Here is a 21,351-nt window from a genome sequence, read left to right as displayed (position 1 = left end):
TTATGTAGTTGGTATATTTGCGAAAATACACAAGAAAGGGAAGTATTACATTGTAATTTCATATTGATTTCTCATTGAAAAAAGGGTCAATTGGTTTTTTGACTTTTTACAAACTTGTTTTTAGTTTTACGACCTTACCTCTTTTTTTACACATGAGAGATTTACTTTTACACGTAAGAAATCTTTCTTTTACACGTAAGAGATCTTTCTTTTACACGTAAGAGATCTAAAAAAGACATTTTCTTAAATTGAACATTGTAAAAGGCCTTGTAGGCCTAAAACCTCTTGAAAAAAATGTAAAGAAATTCTTATTGCTCTTGTGAAGATAAATGAACTTTTGAGCTTTATTATCATTATCGTGGGGACTAAAGTTATAGTATATACCCTACGATTTCTTGATATATATCTCTTAGTTTCTTGTTCAAGGTTAATATAAACAAAAACCTGGTATTTACTAACAACTATTGTAGTAATGAGCACTAAAAACTTGGTCATTATTGTATCCCAAACAGGAATACTGCAAAGTAACGAATTCTGCTTTTTCCTTCCTGTTCCAACATTGATGAATCATTTCTATAGTTCGAACATTATTCCCTTGACACCTGTTTTTTCAACTAAAACCAATAAAGCACTCAAATTTACTGGTCATTTTCCATGATTAGACACCATTTATTCCATGACAATGACTTCCATTCTTACAAGTAATTTTCACTTATTCACATTTACCAAATGCAAGGACCCACAAAAATAGACAAAACAGCTACTCCATTCCATTTTGACGTAAAATTCTTTGATTACACACAAAATTTGAGAAATTAAAAAAAAAAAAGAACAAGTTAATGGCAAATTTATGTCAAGTAACAAATAATGAAATGATAATGGTAAGAACTCCACATATTTTTTTATTTTATCTCTCCTAAACAAAGGAATGACCTTTTATAAAGTGGGTCCAAACAAGTCATCTCACTAAAAATAAAGCTCGAAGACTAATTTTTAATAGTTTTCCAATAAAAGAATTGTCCCATAAAATAGGACAGTAAATACTAAACAGATGTCACATCCTGGCTAGCTCAAATACACGAACCCCAAAACAAAATAACCTCCCCAAAGTAAAGTAAAGAAAAAAAAAAGGGATTTTTAGTACATCCAAATAGCAATCACCGCAAGTCCACTGTTTCCCGAACAAGTCATTATCTATATTTGCAAGTATCCCTATTTCCAAAATATGTGTCCATAACCTAGCAGCGAAAGTTACATATTCAGCAACTCTTTCTTGTAAATATGAAGAAAGAATTGGCGTAGAATGGAAAGGGAAAAGGGGGCAAAGAAACAATCTTGCCAGTGAAACTTTCACCAATTTGACACTACGGGACTAGATTCATAAGCTAACCAAAGACAGATGAATTTAGCAAAAGACAAGACTGGTTCTTTGTCAATATTCCAAAATCACCAGTGTTCTAACACAATAATACCAGCATTTAAGCCTTTCTTTTTTATAACAATAGTGCCCGAGCACCGAGCCAGCTTACCGGAACCTCAATTATTTCACGGCATACCTACTACCTTCCACCAACACAAGGATCAATACTACTATAATAGGTAACACTTCCAAGTTGGCTGCTAGCCAACAGAAAATCACCTCATGTGTTAAGACTGATTTTTACCACCTCCAACAATGCCAAATTTCATTATTGCAAAACATAGAAAGACCTCATTGGACATTCAGTTCATGTGCAAGAGAACTATAAATTCTTAGAAACAATTCTGCTTAAAACAATGAGATATGTTGAATTACATATGTTCAATATGTTCATATTGTGTGCATCCTGAAGAAAAGAAACAGTACCTGAAAACACATCTTCTAAGGGGAGGAAGTGTTCTAAGGATGTACGTGTTCAAGATCAAGGAAGTGATAAAGGACAATTAGAAAAGAAAATAAACAATGATAACGCGTGTGCGCAAACACAGTTCTATATAATTCAAGATATTATACAACTTCATAATTTAGGATGTTCATCCATGAAGCCTAGTAGTATGATCACCTATATAATATTAGCAAGGCACCGGTTGGTCCCCTGATGGATCAGCACCAGACTTACCCCCTCTACTACGGAGGTTAACATGGGAAAGGTTAACTGTAAATCAGCATATCTGCTAGCCGAAGACAAGATGACCATAACCACTGGCGCATCTATTAGAATATACAACCAATATCCAGACACTTTTGGTACCTGAAATAAATATAGCACAGATCCAGCTACATGATTGAGGTTTTCTGCTTCCAACAACCAACCCAGCCACTAGAGCAGAATCCAAGCACTAGCAAGACCAATAAAGCAGTAATTGGTAATGCTATATAATCTTTCAAACGGTTGAAAGGCTAGGTACTAACTTCAAGAAAACATCAAGCGTCTCGTCAAGCATCCTACTTTGACAAGGTTAAATCTACTAAGAGTCAGAATTCACAAAGTTACTTATCTCATCCATGACAGTATAAAAGTGTTCATTATTTGGCAACAAGTAGAAACCTATTGTCGCCTTCTCCAAATATATCAGTTTAACCTCTTGTCCAGCCTTCTTAAGCCCATCAGTATAGGCCAACTGCCAATCCTGAACAAGGTCCAACCCTGCTACAACAACAAGATTCTTAGGGAACTTAACTCCATTGAGGTTTATACCATTTGGACCAAACGGGTTGCATGCAGGATGGTCCCTGTCTGAACCTTCAGGAAGATAAGCTCTCCAATACCAGTCTCGGTCTTGAAGTGTGACGAAATATTTGCCATCCAATCGCTTCTCCGATTCAGTTCTCTCTTGTCCACCAAACATAGGGTTCAGCAGTATATTTCCCAACACTTGTACGCCGGATTCTACTGCCCTGAAAGCCACATTGTGAACAATATTACCACCAGAGCTATCTCCTGCTAAGTATATGTGAACCTTTGAGTCATTTTTGCTCTGCAACCATTGCCTTGAATTAACCCACTCAAGAGCAGTCCATCCATCATCATAAGCACAAGGATAACGATTTTCGGGCGCTCGCCTGTAATTAACTGACACAACAACTGCCTTGCAATTACCAACAAGGCGCCTACATAGCGTGTCATAGATAGCACTATTGGAAGAAGAGTGTGCAAAACTTCCACCATGGAAGAAAATTATGACAGGTACAACATCAGCAGTCACAGGCTTTTCAAGTTCAATTATGCTCGGCGAAGCTCCATCTTCAAAAGATGGACGATAGACACGGCTGAGTAGGCCTATTTCACGATCGATGACAACATCAAAAGAGAAAACTCCATCAACTGGATTAGCATTGGCTGGGACCTTACGGTCAAGGAACTCTGCCAAGTGACGGTTGAAAGTCCCATCAGGGCGACGAAGAAGATTGTAAGCCAACTTGAAGTTGGAAATTAAGATCCATGTATTGAGTGGAACCACCCTCTATAAGAAAACAGAGGTGAAAGTTGAGAAATTGTACGATTTTGAAGTGATGATAACCTGCACTATGCATAACAATATTCTCAATTTACATCTAACACTTGCAACACAATTGTAAATAACACTACAATGTCCTATTCAAGGATGCTGTGCCCAACTAAAGCTATCCATTTATTATACACATATATCATGATATTTAGCATAAATACTAGTATGACACTGCAGCATACTAAAAGAGGAATAGCAAAAATGATTCAGGCCCATTATACAAAATAGAAGGTCTTTAGCGGAGCAATTAGAGCAATTCCAGACCCACACTACCAAGGTATACAGACTGAAAATCTACACAAAAGGACACTCATTTTCCTATAAAAACAAGCATATTTCTGGGGTACTGAGCACTGATAGACCAAATATAGCAGCAAAGAACCAATATTTTAGCAAGTACAACCTTTCAAAAATACAAGTTCCAAGATAAACATAACCCTACCCCTCCAAATCTTCAGTACAAACCTACACAAGATCATTCCAAACTAAATTCAAACCATAACGTAGAAACCAAAATCTTGAAGAAAAAAAAAAACCTTAAATCAACACAACAAATTTAATAATTAGAGAAAAGAAAAATATTTACCTTAGATTCATTCTTGGACTCGTTGGCAGTAGCTTCATTATTTCTTGCCATAGAAAAAGCTGCTCCTTTTGATGTGGGGAAAAAGAAAACAGATTACAAAAACCACGAAAAATAAAACCAATTTGAAAAAAGAATTCCACACTTGAGAAATAGTAACAGATTACATTTCCATGAAAAAGCAAAAGAACAATAAAGCTTCCAACTCTGATAGTAATTTCATCTCCCACCCCACACAAACTCTTCCCTCAGCTCATTTATGTATGCCAAACAACAAGAAGAGAGAAATGGGTAGTAGCTTACTATCTGCAAGAAAATGACCAGTTGAGATGAGGTGAGAGAATTGAAGGGGGTGAATGATAAGGATTCCGGCGCAAAATAGCAGGGAGTAGTAGATCGATGCTAAAGTGTGAAGGGTGACAGAGGGCTTCGAATAGATAGACGACAAATTATGGGGGGCAAAAAGGGTAATAAACTTTTTGGGGTAAGTTGTGGGACCCACATAGTGATTTTTAGCATAGATATGGTTTTGGGGGGGAGGACTTAAAGTATGGGGTATTTATGAGTTTGGCCCTGAAAGTGTTAGTTTATTGCCAAAATTGGGTGGAAAAAGACAAAAAGAGTGAGGGAACGCCGTCCATTGGGACAAAAGCTAAGGAGCGTTGGGGGAACGCCAAAGAGGCACGTAACGACAAACGGAGTCCGTCAGTGCCTACGACTTCAAATTGATGTTGACACAAAGTGAACAAAACTTGGCTGTTTGTATGTATCTCTTTTGAAGTACACGTATCCTTTGAAGAAAAAATATAAAAGTACACATTACCCGTTACGGTATTGAGAGTTTTCTTAAATGAGGGTGTGGTCTCTAAAAACTCCTTCGACTTTATTTATTTATATTATCGGTTCCAATTTCGAATAAAAAAAAATTATATTAAATTTGTAATTAGCACAAAATTTATCAATTCATAATAAATAATAATAATAATAATAATAATACGAATTGAGATTAAAAGAAGGTCGATCCCGAATTATCATTTCATGGTGTGGTTTCTAAAATTGGATAAAGAAAAGGAGATTTATTGGATAAATTTGTCTATAATTTTTTCAAAAAAAAAATGCTTTCTTTAAACTAGAATTGTCGGGTGAAGCTTGGAATGCACATTATTTACCTCTGCTTTTAAGTTGTAGAAATCTGAAATAAAGATAAAATGAATTTGAGATTGGAGATAGATTAAATAATTAATTTTCTATTGTTCTATCGACTGTTGTTGGTTATAACTTCGCAATACAGTCCGAACGGGATAAACCATAGAAGTACGAAGAGTTATGCCAGAGACTTGAATTGTGACAACATAAGGTGAGTGCCTCTTTTCACAAGGAAAAAGGTCTAAATATATTGTCCTGCAATTAGTATTTTAAAAGTTTATTTTTTGGAGATTTTCTTGGGGTTCGTCTTGGAGTAGGGCACTCTCATAATGCCTCGAGACTCAAGTGTGAAGCTTAATTTTGTGAGGCTTATTTTCCAAGTGTTCAACTGTATATTCTAATACGCTTACCACACGGCTTTTGGAGCTTGTTTAACAGTTTCTAAGCAAATAATGTGTTGACACTTCTTTTTGCAACCATTTTGCAACCAAAAGAAGTGTGCCAACGGCTTGTTAATTTTTCAACTAGAGGAAGGCATTTAGTGCGCGTTTGGACATACGAATTGTAAAATTTTGGGAAAAAGTTTTTTTTTTTTTTTTTTTTAAAGAAAAAAATGATATTTGAAAATTAAAATTGTATTTGGACATGAATACAATTTTGGGTTGTTTTTTAATTTTTGTGAGTGATCTGAAGTGAAAAATTTTGAGAAACAAATTTTTGGAGTTTTAAAAAATTTCAAAAAATTTTGAAATTCATTTTCAAATGAAAATTAAATATTTTATGGTCAAACACTGATTTCGAAAAAAATAAAAAATATTAAAAAAAAAAAGTGGAAAAAAAAATTAGCCGGGCCTTTAGACTTTGAGAAAAATAAATGAGAACTTACAAATGCTAAAGTAACAGACGTTTTTCTTTTGATATATGGGTATATGCTAGTTTTCACTTCAAGTAATTCACCAAGAACTTCATATCATTTCTCCCCTAAAGGAAATATCTTGTAATGAATAGAAAACAAATAAAGGATACAAAAGTTCAGTAAACTTTAAGTGTTGAAGTAGGTAGAATGATTGATGGAATATAAGTACAATTGATATTAAAGTCCCAGCTGGATTTTTGAGGTATTTGAGGGGTCAAATCGTAAAAAATAAGTTAGTTGGATTAATTGTTTGTGGCATTATTTGGTTGCACATCTCTGTACTTCATTTGGTCATTCATGCACTGATGCACATCACTCATGTGGCCAAAAACTAAACACCGATTCGTTTTTACTTCATTCATCATCCTAATATATCTTGGCTTCTTGTGAATCATTAGTTTCCCCACCAAGTTTCCCCTCCACAACCCCCTCAATATAATATAATCTCCTAACCTAACAATGCTATACAATTTCTCAAGTAATCAAGTTAATAAGATATATAATGGAAAAATATGTAGCCATTTGTGGTTTTTTCTTTATTTTTTAGGAGTCATTAAAGGGTTTTTCATACTTTTACTATTCTTTTATGTTGTGGTACTTGTGTAGGATGTGTTTCATGTGTCTAATCCTGCAAAATATATCAATTATGTACGCTCAACAGTATAGAACCAACTAGTTATGTCATTTTTATCAGTACATTTTGATGGAATAAATCTTATCACTCTTAATCTATGTGGTTTTCCCAAAGAAAAAAGAGGTACTTATATGAAATTATTACTCCCCGTCCCAATTTATTTGTCGATGTTTGCCTAAACATGGTGCTTTTAAATAAATAATTTTTTGTATACATAAGTTAACTAGTATGTATAAAGCACCAAAAGTAAACCTAGTAATAATATGTTTAGTAAAGCTTACAGCAGACTATGTCAATGACGAAATGAGAACACAAAAAGTTAGTAGATTCTAAATATTGATTTGTGCAAATTCGACTAATGGAGCATATAATGGTGCTATAAGATCGAGTTTTGGCACACAGTTTTGGGCTGCGGCAAGACATGGACAAACTTGGGGAAGTGAACAGTTAGCCACTAATTAGAGTTGTATTTACTCTTACACCACTGTTTAAAATATATTTACTCTTTAGTTAATATTTTAATAAACTTTACCAGCTTGAACGAAAATATCCCTGTGCTAGACATGATGTCCTTAACTTTATGAGTATTGTGTAAATATTAAGGAAGGTGTCATGAATTAGCACCTTTTGTTTTAAACTTTAGGATATCATGTACTTAACTTCATATGTGCAGTGTAAATGTTAAGGACCGTGCCCAGTCCATTTGCCATCCCTAAATTGATAGGATATAGTATATCTCACTGCTTGTCTTTATCTTAAAACGTAAATTGAGCTGTATATATAAGACGTGTCATATATATATATATATATATATATATATACATATGTACCCATTCATATTTCCACCTCAAACTTTCTTTGCTCCAGTTATGCCTCTTGGTGGTTATCGTCAAAGCCCACCACCAATATACTAATCAATCCTTCGTGAACTAATGTTTCCTAACCCAACAAATAAAAAAGTTACCGTGCAGCACTTAATTGTCAATCTTAAATGCAGGTGCTTTTGACCATATACAAGCTTAGAATATACTATTTTCCAAGAGAATTTATTGAAGCATGCATAAGAAGCGGGACAATAACTCTAATTATCCAAAAGCTAAATCTTCGGATTCTCAAATCTGCTTGTTAAATTCATCTATGCCTTCTCTCTGGTACAAGTTCTTCAAAATGTGTAAGAGAAGTTCCATCAAAGAGATACCTTCTATTCCACCTTTAGCTACTCCAAGGATATCAAGAAGGAAAAGCACAAGATAGGCTGAAGTGTTAGCTATTCCACATTATGCTCATCTTATTTTAGAATTCTATGTCCTTAACTTCATGAGTGTTGTGTAAATAACTAAATATTAAGGACACGGTGTCCTTAACTTCATGAGTATTGTGTGAATTAAGGACAAAGTGTCATGTATTTGCACCTTCTGTTGTTAAACTTTAGGACATCATGTCTTTAACTTCATATGTGTAGTGTAAATATTAAGGATATGGTGTCCTTAACTTCATGTGTACAGTATAAATGTAAAGGACATAGTGTCTTTAACTCCATGAGTATTGTGTAAATATTAAGGACATTGTATCATTAACTTCATGAGTGTTGTATAAATATTAAGGACAAAGTGTCATGTATTTGCACCTTTTGTTGTTAAATTTTAGGACACTATGTCCTTAACTTCATGAGTGGTGAACGTCCTTAATATTTACACAGCACTCATAAGAAAGGGTAAAACCGACTTTTCGTATTAATTTTAATAGAATAACGGCTATTTTTACCCAGCATTAAAAATGCTGGATAAAAACTAAATACCACATTAAAAAGTGACAACCCCACGTCATTTCTACGACAAACTCCATTTAGCCCTTATTATTAATATCCCATGAACCTCATAAGCTTGTTTGAAGGGATATGGTTGAAAAGAGCGTAAATACTCAAAACGACCGGTCAAGTCGTTATAGCCAATGAGAATTGAACTCGCACCTATTAACGACCATCAGAAACGGCCTACGTATCGGTGAAGACACTAATGAATGTTAGTTGTGCATCGAAAACCCGTGATAGAGATATGAGAATGGATTGTAAGAATTGTGCCCATCCACATTCCCCAGGGGCGGAGCTACAGTAGTGGGTGCGGGTTCGGGCGAACCCAGTGACTTTTTTCGGAACCCTGTATTTGTATTGAAATATTTACTAAATCTATATAATTATATATTGCCGAACCCAATAACAAAAGGGATCTTGGTTCAATGGTAAGGGTTGTGAGTTCGCTAAGAAAGATGGGGGTTCGATTCCCGCCGAAAACAGTATTTTATTATAAAATTTAGAACCCACACAATTAAATTCCTAGCTCCGCCTCTGTGAAGCTGTTGGTATGCTTGTTAACATGTATTAATACACTTATAACCCTTTAGTAATCACTCCTTTTGTTATATGATACGATTACTATTTAGAAAATAACCTTCTAGAAATGTTTTTTCTTATGTAGACTAATTGTGAGTTATAGTCAACTTCTTGAAATAATTGTAATCCAACAGGTCAAACTATTTTTATAAGTATTTTACGAATAGAAAAGTCGACGTTAGATATTTTTTATTGCGCTCGCTTTCCTTTCTAAAAACTTTATAAGTATACTAAATTGCAAGTTTTCACATACTAAAATGACAAAATGTAGTTATGAAAATGCATGTCAAAGACTACTTCATTTTTTCAGTACACCCGCGTAGGTTTTTGCTATCGAGTTAGGATTTATTGATCGTGGGAAATGAGAAAGGACACAAAGGGGAAGGCATATATCACCCTACCTCCAAATATATATGTAAAAGATAAGAACTGAAAAACTCACTACTTTTAAATAACATTTCACAGTTAAGTTAAGTGATATCACTTGTAATTCTAATTATGTAATCTCTGGATTATGATGTGGAAGGATAATTTTTTTCCCGTCTAAATGATAATTTATTGGAGTAGAAAAAAAACCAAAATCAACAAAGTGAAGAAAATAAAAGTACTTCACCTTATCACTTTTACTTTTCGATATTCAAACTATATGATGTTGACTAATATATTTTAATTTTCTGTATCATATATAACATAAGAAAAATTAAAACTAATAGTATTTTTCATATAGTTTTTGAATATATAAATTAAGTTGATCTAATTTAATTTAAATTTAAAATTTAATCAAATTAACTCTTAAAAAAGTCAAAAGTAACACTTTAGGAAGGATGAATAACAAATACTCACATAGAATCTACACTATACGTACAAAAATCTTTAGCGAAATATCATTCGCCTTTTTTAACCTTTAAATTTTTTTTACAATGGACATAATTATAATTTAAGTTAGTTTGTAATAGGCGGGACCTTGAAATTAATTAAAATTTTGCATATTAAATATTTTCTTATTAAAATAAATAAAGTCCTAATATTTAAGAATTTAAAATAAAAAAATATTTTGTCTTATATAAATCATATTAATTGAAATTTTAAAATACGCTTATCAAATCAAAAGAGAAAAATCAAGATGAGAACAATAGTGACTTCAATTGATTTTATAATTAAAAAATTGAAATGTGGGAACATAAATGTCATGGCCTCGATTTTTCCTCTGTAGGATGTCGTGATGAAACCTAGTCTCTAAGACTAAGTAAGCCAAAAATTTGCGGAATAATATAATATAAATCTGAAACCCAAATCTCAACATATGAAATAAATATAAAATTATAAAACAATAATTACAACTTCCAAAACCTAGTAGAAATAAGTCACAAGCTTCTAAGAGAAATACTATGTGTTTCTATACATCAAAGTCTAAAAAGAATAAGGAAAAATAACATAACAGGGATATAGGGGGACCCCTAGGTCTCCGGACGTTGGCATATGTACCTTGAAGTCTTCGCGTACAGGTTATCTCACCGGTTTCTAGCCTGGTAGAAAGAACCTGGATCTGCACGAAAAGATGTGCAGAAGAGCAGCATGAGTACACCACAACGGTACCTGGTAAGTGCCAAGCCTAACCTCAGTAGAGTAGTGACGAGGTCATGTTACGCCCTACTGGAAATACTACGAAGCACAATTTTTTTTTTGTTGAGTTAGTTGTATAGGATCAATGTTTATCAATTTCAAAAGCTTGTATGTTATTTCAAAAGCTTGTTATGTATTGTTTCATAATGTCGTATATTATTGTACTGTACTAGAGCATTTTGATATATATAATGTTTTGATAGATTGTATTGTTTGTCGTCGTTTCATAATGTCATGCACAAACAGTAAGAAGAATAAACTTGTAATATTATTAAAAAAAAAAAATAAGGTACGAGGTAATATTATTATATAAAAATATATGGTAAATGATAAAAAAAAGAATAAGATGAAAGAAAAAAAAAAGGTAACGATGCTACTTTTCATGATGTATACCTAATAAGACGTTCCATAAAGTAATACTTTTTATTTAACAATATGATATAGTAATAAAATTTATATAACAATCAAAAGAGATTATATTTAAAGTAATGTTACGATACAATAACACTCGTTTGAACACGTAACTAGTGTTCTAAAAAAATTAGGCAAAATGGCCTCCGAGCTATCTAAACTTGCATCGAATTTTAAAGCCGGTATATAAACTTTCGATTTTCCCATTTTAAAACCTCAACTTAGCTGGTTGCTTATAGGTGAACACATCTGACCTTTGACTATGATTATGTGGCAGTGGCACAGCTGACGTGGTCAAAGTGCGTGCCAATCACGCAGAAAAAGTGTGTCCTTCAAATTATTCTATTTTAAAAATGTTAAATCTGAATAAGGAAAAAAGAAAAGTAAATAAAAGACAACAAATAAAAAATTTAAAAAAATACTAAATCCTAAATCCCTCCCGTATCCCCCTTTCTTATCTTCTTCCTTACCCATCTCTCCTCTCCCCTCCCCCCAAAACCCCCACATTTTCTTTCTCCCGACAGTTTCTTCCCATCCCCCACCCCATCTCCTTTCTCTTCATTGCAGCTTTGAACGATATATTGGCCAGCCTCTATTTCACGTAAACTAATTATTTTGGCATTGGTCTATCTCATTTTTTCAGTTGACGGTAAAGGTATGGCGGGGACAACATTTCCGGCGATCTTCTTTGGTCGATTGGAATGACAAAATTGCTTAAAACTTTTAGGGGTGGGAAATAATAGGTGTTTAAGGAGGTTTGTTAATTTTGATGAGCTTCGCCGAGATGACATTTTTTCCGAGGGAAACTTTATCGGAATGGTTTTGATATTTTTTTAGAAAAATCTTACGGTTTGTTTAGACTAATTTCTGGACTAAGGTTTGGTTAAAATATGTAGTAGGACATGAATGGATCAGATTTGGACTTTTTACCATTGAAAATGGTGGAAGGAACGAGAAAAAAAATTGTAAGTTGGTTTTAAAAAAGATGGGACCCACAAATTACAAATGTCAAATAATAAATGGTCTTAAGCATCTTACGTGGTATTTATGTGAGGTAATTGAGATACACGCTCTGAGGGAAAGGTTTATTATAGGTTATTTTATCGAGTTGAGGTACTAAAATGGAAAAATAAAACGGTAAGGGTTTGATTTGCCCCTCTACTATCATAAATAGGCCTTATTTTTCCTCTGTTTAAGTTTTTTTTATCAAAAATATCCCTACAGTTATACATTAGGTTCATATTTATCCCTTACACGTTAAAACGTGTTACATTTGCCTTTCATTATTCTTTATGATCATATTTACCCCTATACTTTTTAAAAAGGGTTACATTTGCCCATTCATTATACTTTCTTGACATATTTATCCTTACAATATACTTTAGGATCATATTTGCCTCTCATCCGTTAGATCGCCATGTCCCACATTTGTTTTCCTACATGACGTCTATGTGAGTTTCTTTTCTTCCAATTTAAATATGGTCACCTATTTAAGATAATTTAATCCGTCCACCCAATTTAAATAAGACACACTAACTAAAATAAATGAAAATCATAATTCCCAATTCCCCTCCCCTCCCCTCCCAACTCGTCCATCTCTCTTCTCCGGGTCAGTTCCATATTTTTTGAAGAGCGAGAAAATTTTGGATAATGAGTGAACGAAACTATAGTGTTATCTCTAATTGATTTATTTATTTAATTATTTCACCTTTGTCTATGATAATTTGTTTCCCTTTAATACTTACGAGTTAGAGATATGAATCACTCAATGATGTTTTGAAGTGTTTGTAGAGATACAACTCTGTAAAGTCTAAACTAGGTCAATTGACCATGATTGATCAACGAAAAGTAATTTTCTGATACGACATTTACAAAGATTGTGCGAAATACAATAGTTATAGCAGCGACAACATATTGGCAAACAATAACTTTGAACTCAAAATCAGCAATCTAATACAACTCACAATTATTGCAGTAACCAAAGTAAATTACGAGAAGTTGCACAACAATAGAGTTAGTGTGTCTCATTTAAATTGGGTGGGCGGATTAAATTATCTTAAATAGATGACCATATTTAAATTGGAAGAAAAAGAAATCCACATAGGCGCCATGTAGGAAAACAAAGGTGGGACATGGCGATCTAACAGATGAGAGGCAAATATGATCCTAAAGTATAATTGTAAGGATAAATATGTCAAGAAAGTATAATGAAGGACAAATATAACCCTTTTTGAAGAGTAGAGGGGTAAATATGATCCTAAAGTATAATGAAGGGGTAAATATGATCCTAAAGTATAACGAAGGGGTAAAAATGATCCTAAAGTATAACGAAGTACAAATGTAATCCGTTTTAACGTGTAAGGGATAAATATGAACTTAATGTATAACTGTAAGAATATTTTTGATAAAAAATTTAAACAGAAAATAAATAAGACTTATTTATGATAGTACATGGGCAAATAAAGACCCTTATCCAAAAATAAAAAGTTCATGTAGCATGTAGCGGCTTTAAAATCCGGTTCAAGTCCTAACGCTTTTTTGCCAAAAAAATTACTAACCTAAATTGCACAAAACCCAATAACTTTTAAACTCAAAACCCAAAACCTCTGGCGGCTTAGCATCTCCTCCGTCTCTTTTGCTTTCTCAGGTATTATCCTTCTCCATTCTCCGAAATGGACCAAAATTCGTATAATTTATGTTTTTCTTTTCAATGTTGAAAGTATTTTTTGGGCGATGTGGCATTTTTTTTTGTTCCAGTGAAATCCATCGATAAACAATGTGGGCCGCCATTAAAGTTCCATCGAACATCCATGGAGGAATAATTCATTACAACTATAGCAGCAAAAATGGTAATAGTAGTAGTTTTGTCAGAGGGCGAAAATCTTTGGTGAAAATGTGTTTTACTTCTGACCAACATGTTCAGCTCATTCAGAACACGCCTTCAATCGATGCACTTCCTATAATGGTACCTTCCCTTCAATCTACCTGGCATTATTATTACTTGGTGTTTCAATTTTTTGCTGTAGTAGCGACTACGCGATGACATTTAACTACACGGGCTAAAACTGTTCTAAATATTTACGAGTTTTAAAGTTATAGTCACCATCTGTGTAAGGAGTTTTTACATTATCATGTCACCTATACCTATTTTAAGGAGGCTTACCTCTAGTCTGTAGATATCCTTTGAGTGACCTTACAGTGTAAAAAATCATTAACAGCTAGTGTACATAACTTAAAGTCATGTTTTATACCAATTGCAATTGGTGGTATCAAATATGGTAGTCTCTTCAAAAGTTAAGCTATAGTATGAGCATGAATTTGTATTTTTAACAATGTTATATGTGAGTACTTTTTAATTCAGATTGATTAAGCTCAATTTTTTTTTTGGTTTTATTTGATGATATAAAGGTGAATGGTTGTACTGGTAAAATGGGGAGGGCAGTTCTTGAAGCATCAATCTCTGCGGGACTTCAACCTGTTTCTGTATGTTTTAGTGGTCCGGGAGATGCAGGAAAAATTGTGGAGGTGAGTGGAAAAGAGATAACTGTGCATGGTCCTTCGGACAGAGAAAACATCTTGTCCTCTGTCTTTGAGGAGCACCCGAATTTAATTGTAGTGGACTACACAGTGCCTGCCGCTGTGAATGGTAAGACAAAGATTCAAAAAGTTACTTTCGAGTATCTTTTGGCTGTTCTGATATGCTACACATGTATTGATCTCCTTTAAGTTTTGATTTTATTGTGTTTGATCCCAATGCTCAGATACTTTTGGATATCTTCATCTGAAAATAAGGTCAAGCATTCTCTACGAATTACTTTAGACCTGCTGAATCACTGGTACTGAAAATAAAAGGAAATAAGGATCAAACAATACCGCTGTCCTATTGAAGACAGATGAACATATCCTACTGCTGTTCCTGTACTAAATCCTCTCTGAAATTTGAGGGGCTTTATTAGTTATAAATGTTGTTTTGTTATTAATAGTGTGGAATTACAATCTTGAAGGAAGCATATCCACATGTTATCATAAACAATAGGTTAGCAACATTGCCCCTGGCCTTTGGTCTAGGGGCAAGAGTTCAACACGTGAGTGTGGGTTTTAGGCGCAAATCACAAGTTCGATCCCTTCCGCAACCAAAAGCACGGTAATTAAGTGGAGAAAGGTAGAGGGACGGACCCATTATCTATCGAGTTTCGAACTGTGCGCCACTGGCATCGGGGATTTCTCCGTTATAGAAGGAAAAGTGGTTAGCAACATTGGTTGACCTTATCACAACAAGCAATTGGGGTCTATCCTTGGAGGTATGCTTTTGAAGAGATATTCAGTCTCTGGAATGGAAGAAGTAGACAACATCATTTACAAGAACTATAACTGCACAAGAATAGGTGAAGGGGAGTGCAGAATGATGTGGACAGCAGCGGAAACATTTTAGTGGCTAGGTTTTACATGACACATCACACATGTCTAATACAAAACAACTTGCAGAGAAGATGTTTTTTTTTGTTGTTGTGAAGATTCTGCTAGATCTTTAAGATATATCCTGTTACATTGCCACTTGGCAAATTGTGTGTATGTTTTGGAACTTTTAAGGTATTCAGTGCGTGATGCTGGGAAGCAAGTAGTGACTAGCTGGTAACAGCAGAAGCTAATGATTATAGGTAGACACGGAGAACTGTTCCTTTATGAATATTTTGGACAATTTTGTTAGAAAGAAACCACAAATGTGTTAAGAGTAAAACATAGAATATTTCTCTTATAAAGTGTAGATGTCTTTATGACTTAAAAGTTTTGGTGTACGGGGAAGGTTAGTAATGATTTTTGATAAAATGCTGGACGTTATAGATTGTCTACGTACTCAGATACCCAATCATCTAGACACTGAAGTTTTTATAAATAAAATTTACCAGCATAAGTAGGTTCCTGTGATATCTATTGCACATGTCTTTAGCAGAGGGGAAAAGAGGATGTGGAATGAGGTTTAAAAAACAAAAGCACCAAAATGATATCTATCACATTCTCCGCAGGAGATGCCATTGTAATGTTCTTGTTACCACTATGAACCTGCAGATAATGCTGAATTATATTGCAAAGTTGGAGTGCCTTTTGTGATGGGAACCACTGGTGGAGATAGGGAGAAGCTTTACAAAACAGTGGCGGACTCAAAAGTTTATGCTGTAATCTCACCACAAATGGGAAAGCAGGTTTACACATTTTGCTCTTCCTATTTTCTTTTAATAGTATGCCAGACTTTAGTTTAACAGGGGGTATACCTTGCCTCTGTTTTAGGTGGTAGCTTTTCTCGCAGCCATGGAAATCATGTCCGAACAATTCCCTGGAGCTTTCTCTGGGTACACTCTACAGGTTTGTCTTCTTCGTCGTGCGAGTTGACCATTGGTTTACAAGCTCTTGTATATTCAGCCAAAGTGTTTCTTATTGAGACCTTGATAACTAAACAATTTCAGATTAAATTGAAATGCTGACTATATTTTGTATGCTTTCATTCTTTTACCATGAAGGTGCCTAGTTGCATTACTTGCATTGGTATTTTCGGTTTCTGATCTCGTTGACAATACATGTATATGAGGTTAACATAAATTCTTTTCCTTCGGAGATTTGCATATATTAAACCCAAATGGCTTTTGAATTTAATGTTGCTATAGAAAATGTTAAGAGCTACTGGGAATCAATTTTACGGCAGACAGCAGAATTTGACTAGTAATTAAGCGCTAAATAACTGGTTACCATTTTTACATCTTTCACTAATATCCATCTTCGTGGTACATATTCTATGGATGTATTTAGAGTTAACGACCTCAAAAATAGTAATTGCTTGAGATTGTGTACATGAAGCTTTTAATACTGAAGATATATAGCTCAGTGGTGACGGGTATACACGAATTGCTGTATTTGGCATTTCGTGTCCATGTTGTGGCTGGATATCTAAAGGGCCAATTGAAACCACCAGTTGTTCGATTCGTGTGTGATTGGGCCACTAGGCCGCTGGATGTTATCTCATCTTGCTGCGTGATTACAATGGCTGTTCCTCACTCATTGAGGAGTTTAGCAGCTGTTCCTTTTACAACTGGGGTTTTGGTTTGCCTCTTAAGAGTTCATGAATGGAGAGAAATAGGCAGGAACATTAAGGGGTCTGAAATGCCTTGCAAATATCTGAACATTAAAATACTCTTTTTCAACTTCAACCAAATATTGTCCAAACTCCTATTAAATCATTTAGTACCCACCAGGTATCATGCCTGCATTTTAGGTGACTATTTGCATGCTCCAGGATTAGGCAGAGCGATTTAAAGACTGTCTTTCTTTGGTTCGGTTCTTTTATTATTTTCTTCTTCTGATTTGACATACAGTGGACATACCTCATGCTTTTCTTACTGAAATATGAAGGAACTGGTCCGAAGAATTATTGGAGTTACTCTTTTCGATTGTGCTGTTTAACCTAAGATATCTATATCTAATTGAGGCAAATCTGGGAATCCGATCATATATGTGATGTGCATGCTTGTTGCCTTGGCTAATTATCGGTGTATTTGTGGTGCATTTGTTTTCTTCTTTGCTTGCCCTTTATTATTCTCTATTTTGCTGATCCTTTTGCAGTCTTATTCATCTCAATGTGTTAACAGAAAATTGAGTTTGATTTATAGTATCCTGTGATTGAAGTGTGAATTTTGAGCCTCTTTATCAAATTATAAGGTGATGGAGTCTCATCAAGCAAGTAAATTGGACACCTCTGGAACTGCAAAGGCTGTTATCTCTTGCTTTCAGAAATTAGGCGTTTCTTTTGATTTGGATGAGGTACGTCTACAACTTTTTTTTATTCAATAATGACAGAACATTTGTCCTATTGTGGTTCTTCCATACCCTTTTCTCTCAAATTTCCATTCCTTCTTCCATTTTATTTCGTCTTGACTTTATCCTTTCATAAAATAGTGCTCGTGGTCTTCTATACTTTTACGAACACGTTCATCTTTACACAATTTGACTATTTTCTAATACCACCAACTTTTTTTGATGATGTGAGTGCCTGTATATTAATAACAGAAGCATCCAGAAGATGCATAAATTACAAAAGAGGAAGATATCAGCTCCTAAGGAAGACAAAAAAGAAACCTATTAAAGGACTATAGAGCTGATAAATTCCAAAAAGAGGTCATGGCTATACACGGGTATGATTGACCCAACAAAAGAGGAAAACTAAACATCTAGCCTTAAGTTTGCATCTGGCAGTTGTAACGCCATCAAAGCATTTTTGATTCCTTTTTGTCCATTAGCCCAGCAAAATAGTAGCAGGAACCATAGACCAGATTTTCTTGATGGACTTGTCAACTTTCCAGTTGCTCCAACACACAAAGGCTTCCCTGACACTGCATGACATAGTCCATTGCATTCCATTTCTAATACCACCAACTATACCGTCCTGCTTAAATAAGTTGAACGGGAAAGAATCTGATAGCATAGAGAAAAAGATTGATTTTACTGCTCCGTGGGAGTTCTTATGCTTCATAGCTCGTAAAGTGAAGCATCTGAATTCAGGGTCATTGATGAAGAGTTTCAGGCCTAGGTTGTGGAGCCAACTTTACCGTCCTGCTTAAATAAGTTGAACGGGAAAGAATCTGATAGCATAGAGAAAAAGATTGACTTTATTGCTCCGTGGGAGTTCTTATGCTTCATAGCTCGTAAAGTGAAGCATCTGAATTCAGGGTCATTGATGGAGAGTTTCAGGCCTAGGTTGTGGAGCCAAGTTGAGTGGAAATAACTGCCACAAACAAATTTGTTGTGTTTTAACTTAACCATGTTTTAGATAACTGAAATGGGCTTCATGAGAGGATCTGATGATAAAGCTATCAGACTCGTACAATATGAATGTATCACCTCCCTCCTCTCCTGTGTATGGCTTCAAAATGGCGCTTTTTGCGTTAAAACTTTTCTTTATATTGAATCAAATTTCTGAAATGGTGACGAGATCTGACAGACATAGAGTACAGATAACATCCACTATTTTTTCTTCCGAAGCTATCAATATATTATCATCCCTGGCACTTTATTGTCATGCTACTTGCTCCTATATCATATCTTATTCCATCTGGTTCGTATATCTTCCCATAGTGCCATTTTGCTATGGGGTTTCCGACCCCTTCCGCAACCCTTTTCCTGGGACACACATTCCTGTAGTTAACTTGCAGATATATGTTTCTCTTTCTTTCTTGGACATTCATCTAGCAGAACTCACCACGTTCTCTTAAATCCATTGTACAATTTCAATAACAGCAAAAAGTCTCGAGTAAATTCTATTTCCTGTACAGGATTACAGTTCTATTAAGCTTGTCTGGGATGGTTTTTCTACAGACTGTCAAGTTACCAAATATTTTCAAACTGTGCTTCAAGTTTGGAAGGGAAGGAGAATGAAACGAAAGATACAAGGTCTAATATTTTCAGCCTTCTCCGAGTTTTGGAGGAAAAGCGAATGAAATGAATGAAGAAAGATTAAATTAAATTGGAGTTGGAGCATATAGAGAAATTCAATTTGCTCTCAAGCGTTGAAAGTGATTTTTCTATATAACTTGCATTTTACAAGGTAGAATACCGATTCTCAGATCCCTAACAGAATATTTAATTATCCTCATGAATATTCTGTCAGGTACAACTAATACGAGATCCCAAGCAACAAGTTGAGATGGTTGGTGTCCCAGAAGAACACTTGTTAGGTCATGCTTTCCACATGTACCATCTGACCTCACCAGACGGAACGTAATACTGTCTATCCTTTGCTTTCCCCTATCTTATTTTTGTTGCCAATGTTTATAAATTGAACAACTTTAACTTGGTATCTCCCTTTTTTTTTTTATAAGGTTTAACTTTGTATCTCCTTTTTCAGGGTTTCTTTTGAATTTCAACACAATGTTTGTGGTAGATCAATCTATGCAGAGGGAACAGTTGATGCTATACTTTTCCTTGCTAAGAAGGTAATCTGAACAAAAAATGTCTAAATTTGTTATTGGAGCTTCTCTTTGCAGAGCTTTCACCATGCATCTCAAGGAACAAATTCAGTTAGAAATAGAAGTTTCAAATATTTTTGTGATGTGTTCTAGCTTTTTACTCTGCATTCACCAAAGAATAACAGTAGATGTTTTCTGAATATAGGTGAAATTGAAAGAAGAGAAGCGAATATACGACATGATCGATGTGCTGCGGGAGGGAAACATGCGATAACAGCTGAGTAACATTAACATATGCTGGAGTAGGATGTATAACATTTAGACCTAGGAATGCAGAGAAACAAATGTTGGGTTCAATTTACTTGTTGTTTTCCCTCCAGTGGTTATTTTACAATATTCACCATGTATTGAGTTTTGGCTATTTTACTATTGAGATTATTACATGATTTACATTCATTAGGTTTGATTTGATTTTATCTGGTTCAATTATTGTAATATGCCGGGATTAGATGTAATCTTGCCTAGAATCAATAGTATGCCAATGTATATTTGCAGTTTTACAAATCCCAAGCAAGCTCGAGGGTGTTGTCAAAGTATTTCCTTTATTTCTCTCTTCTGAGTTTGAGAGTCAAGTGGATTTTTCATATCCTCTTAAATATTTTGAATTATTAATTATTGTTACTTACAGTACTCTTTTTATCAAGTTTTCAAATTTGTAAATTTTATTTCAAAAAACTTAAAAGATTCTATATCCAAATTCGTGGTCAATATTGAGAAGTTTGACTCTCGAAATTTGAACTTTATCAAATAAATTGGGATGGATGGGGTAGGTATTATGGTCTATATCAGTCGAACTATGGTCTGTGGGACAAAAAGTTAAAAGATCTATTAGCGTTTAGTCCTAGTGATGTTTCAGATGCTCTGATGAGACTAGTAGAAAAATTTAGATAGTAAATTGAGTAACTTGTTATGGAATACTTTGTAGCTTAGTTTGTCAATTTGTTTCAATCATGCCAAACTTATGGTATGGTTTGAACCAAGGCCAATTCTTTATATACGAATGGTGCAATAAGTATGTGAATTTGTCTTAGATATGGTGAGTGACCAGGAGGTCACGGGTTCGAGTCGTGGAAACAGCCTCTTGTAAAAATATAGGGTTAGGCTGCGTATAATAGACCCTTGTGGTCCGGTCCTTCTCCGGACCCCGCA

General features: G+C 34.5%; 2 protein-coding genes across 6 annotated transcripts; one reads left to right on the top strand and one right to left on the bottom strand.

Annotated features, from left to right (window-relative positions):
• Positions 1-1,955: 1,955 nt before the first annotated feature.
• On the bottom strand, positions 1,956-4,474 carry LOC107813435 (gibberellin receptor GID1C-like). Of its 5 annotated transcripts, none has more exons than XM_016638709.2 (3): positions 4,376-4,474; positions 4,076-4,140; positions 1,956-3,444 (listed from the first exon to the last, which is right to left on the bottom strand). In XM_016638709.2, the coding sequence occupies exons 2-3, from the start codon at positions 4,124-4,126 to the stop codon at positions 2,449-2,451; spliced, it is 1,047 nt and encodes a 348-aa protein (XP_016494195.1). In that variant the 5' UTR covers positions 4,127-4,140; positions 4,376-4,474; the 3' UTR covers positions 1,956-2,448. The 5 variants fall into 5 exon arrangements, 2 of the variants coding, with proteins under 2 accessions (XP_016494195.1, XP_016494194.1); XM_016638708.2 differs by having other exon boundaries at positions 4,240-4,378; XR_001654344.2 differs by having other exon boundaries at positions 3,364-3,501; positions 4,376-4,434.
• Positions 4,475-13,703: 9,229 nt separating this feature from the next.
• Positions 13,704-20,706, top strand: LOC107813436 (4-hydroxy-tetrahydrodipicolinate reductase 1, chloroplastic). Its single transcript, XM_016638711.2, has 9 exons — positions 13,704-13,838; positions 13,949-14,156; positions 14,600-14,837; positions 16,259-16,392; positions 16,478-16,552; positions 17,900-18,001; positions 19,845-19,954; positions 20,082-20,169; positions 20,348-20,706. The coding sequence occupies exons 2-9, from the start codon at positions 13,968-13,970 to the stop codon at positions 20,414-20,416; spliced, it is 1,005 nt and encodes a 334-aa protein (XP_016494197.1). The 5' UTR covers positions 13,704-13,838; positions 13,949-13,967; the 3' UTR covers positions 20,417-20,706.
• Positions 20,707-21,351: the final 645 nt, after the last annotated feature.

The sequence above is a fragment of the Nicotiana tabacum genome, chromosome 19 (genome assembly GCF_000715075.1).
Source record: "Nicotiana tabacum cultivar K326 chromosome 19, ASM71507v2, whole genome shotgun sequence".
Classification (NCBI taxonomy): Eukaryota; Viridiplantae; Streptophyta; class Magnoliopsida; order Solanales; family Solanaceae; genus Nicotiana; species Nicotiana tabacum.
Note: the sequence above shows the minus strand (reverse complement) of the source record. Positions and strands in the feature narration are given on the sequence as shown.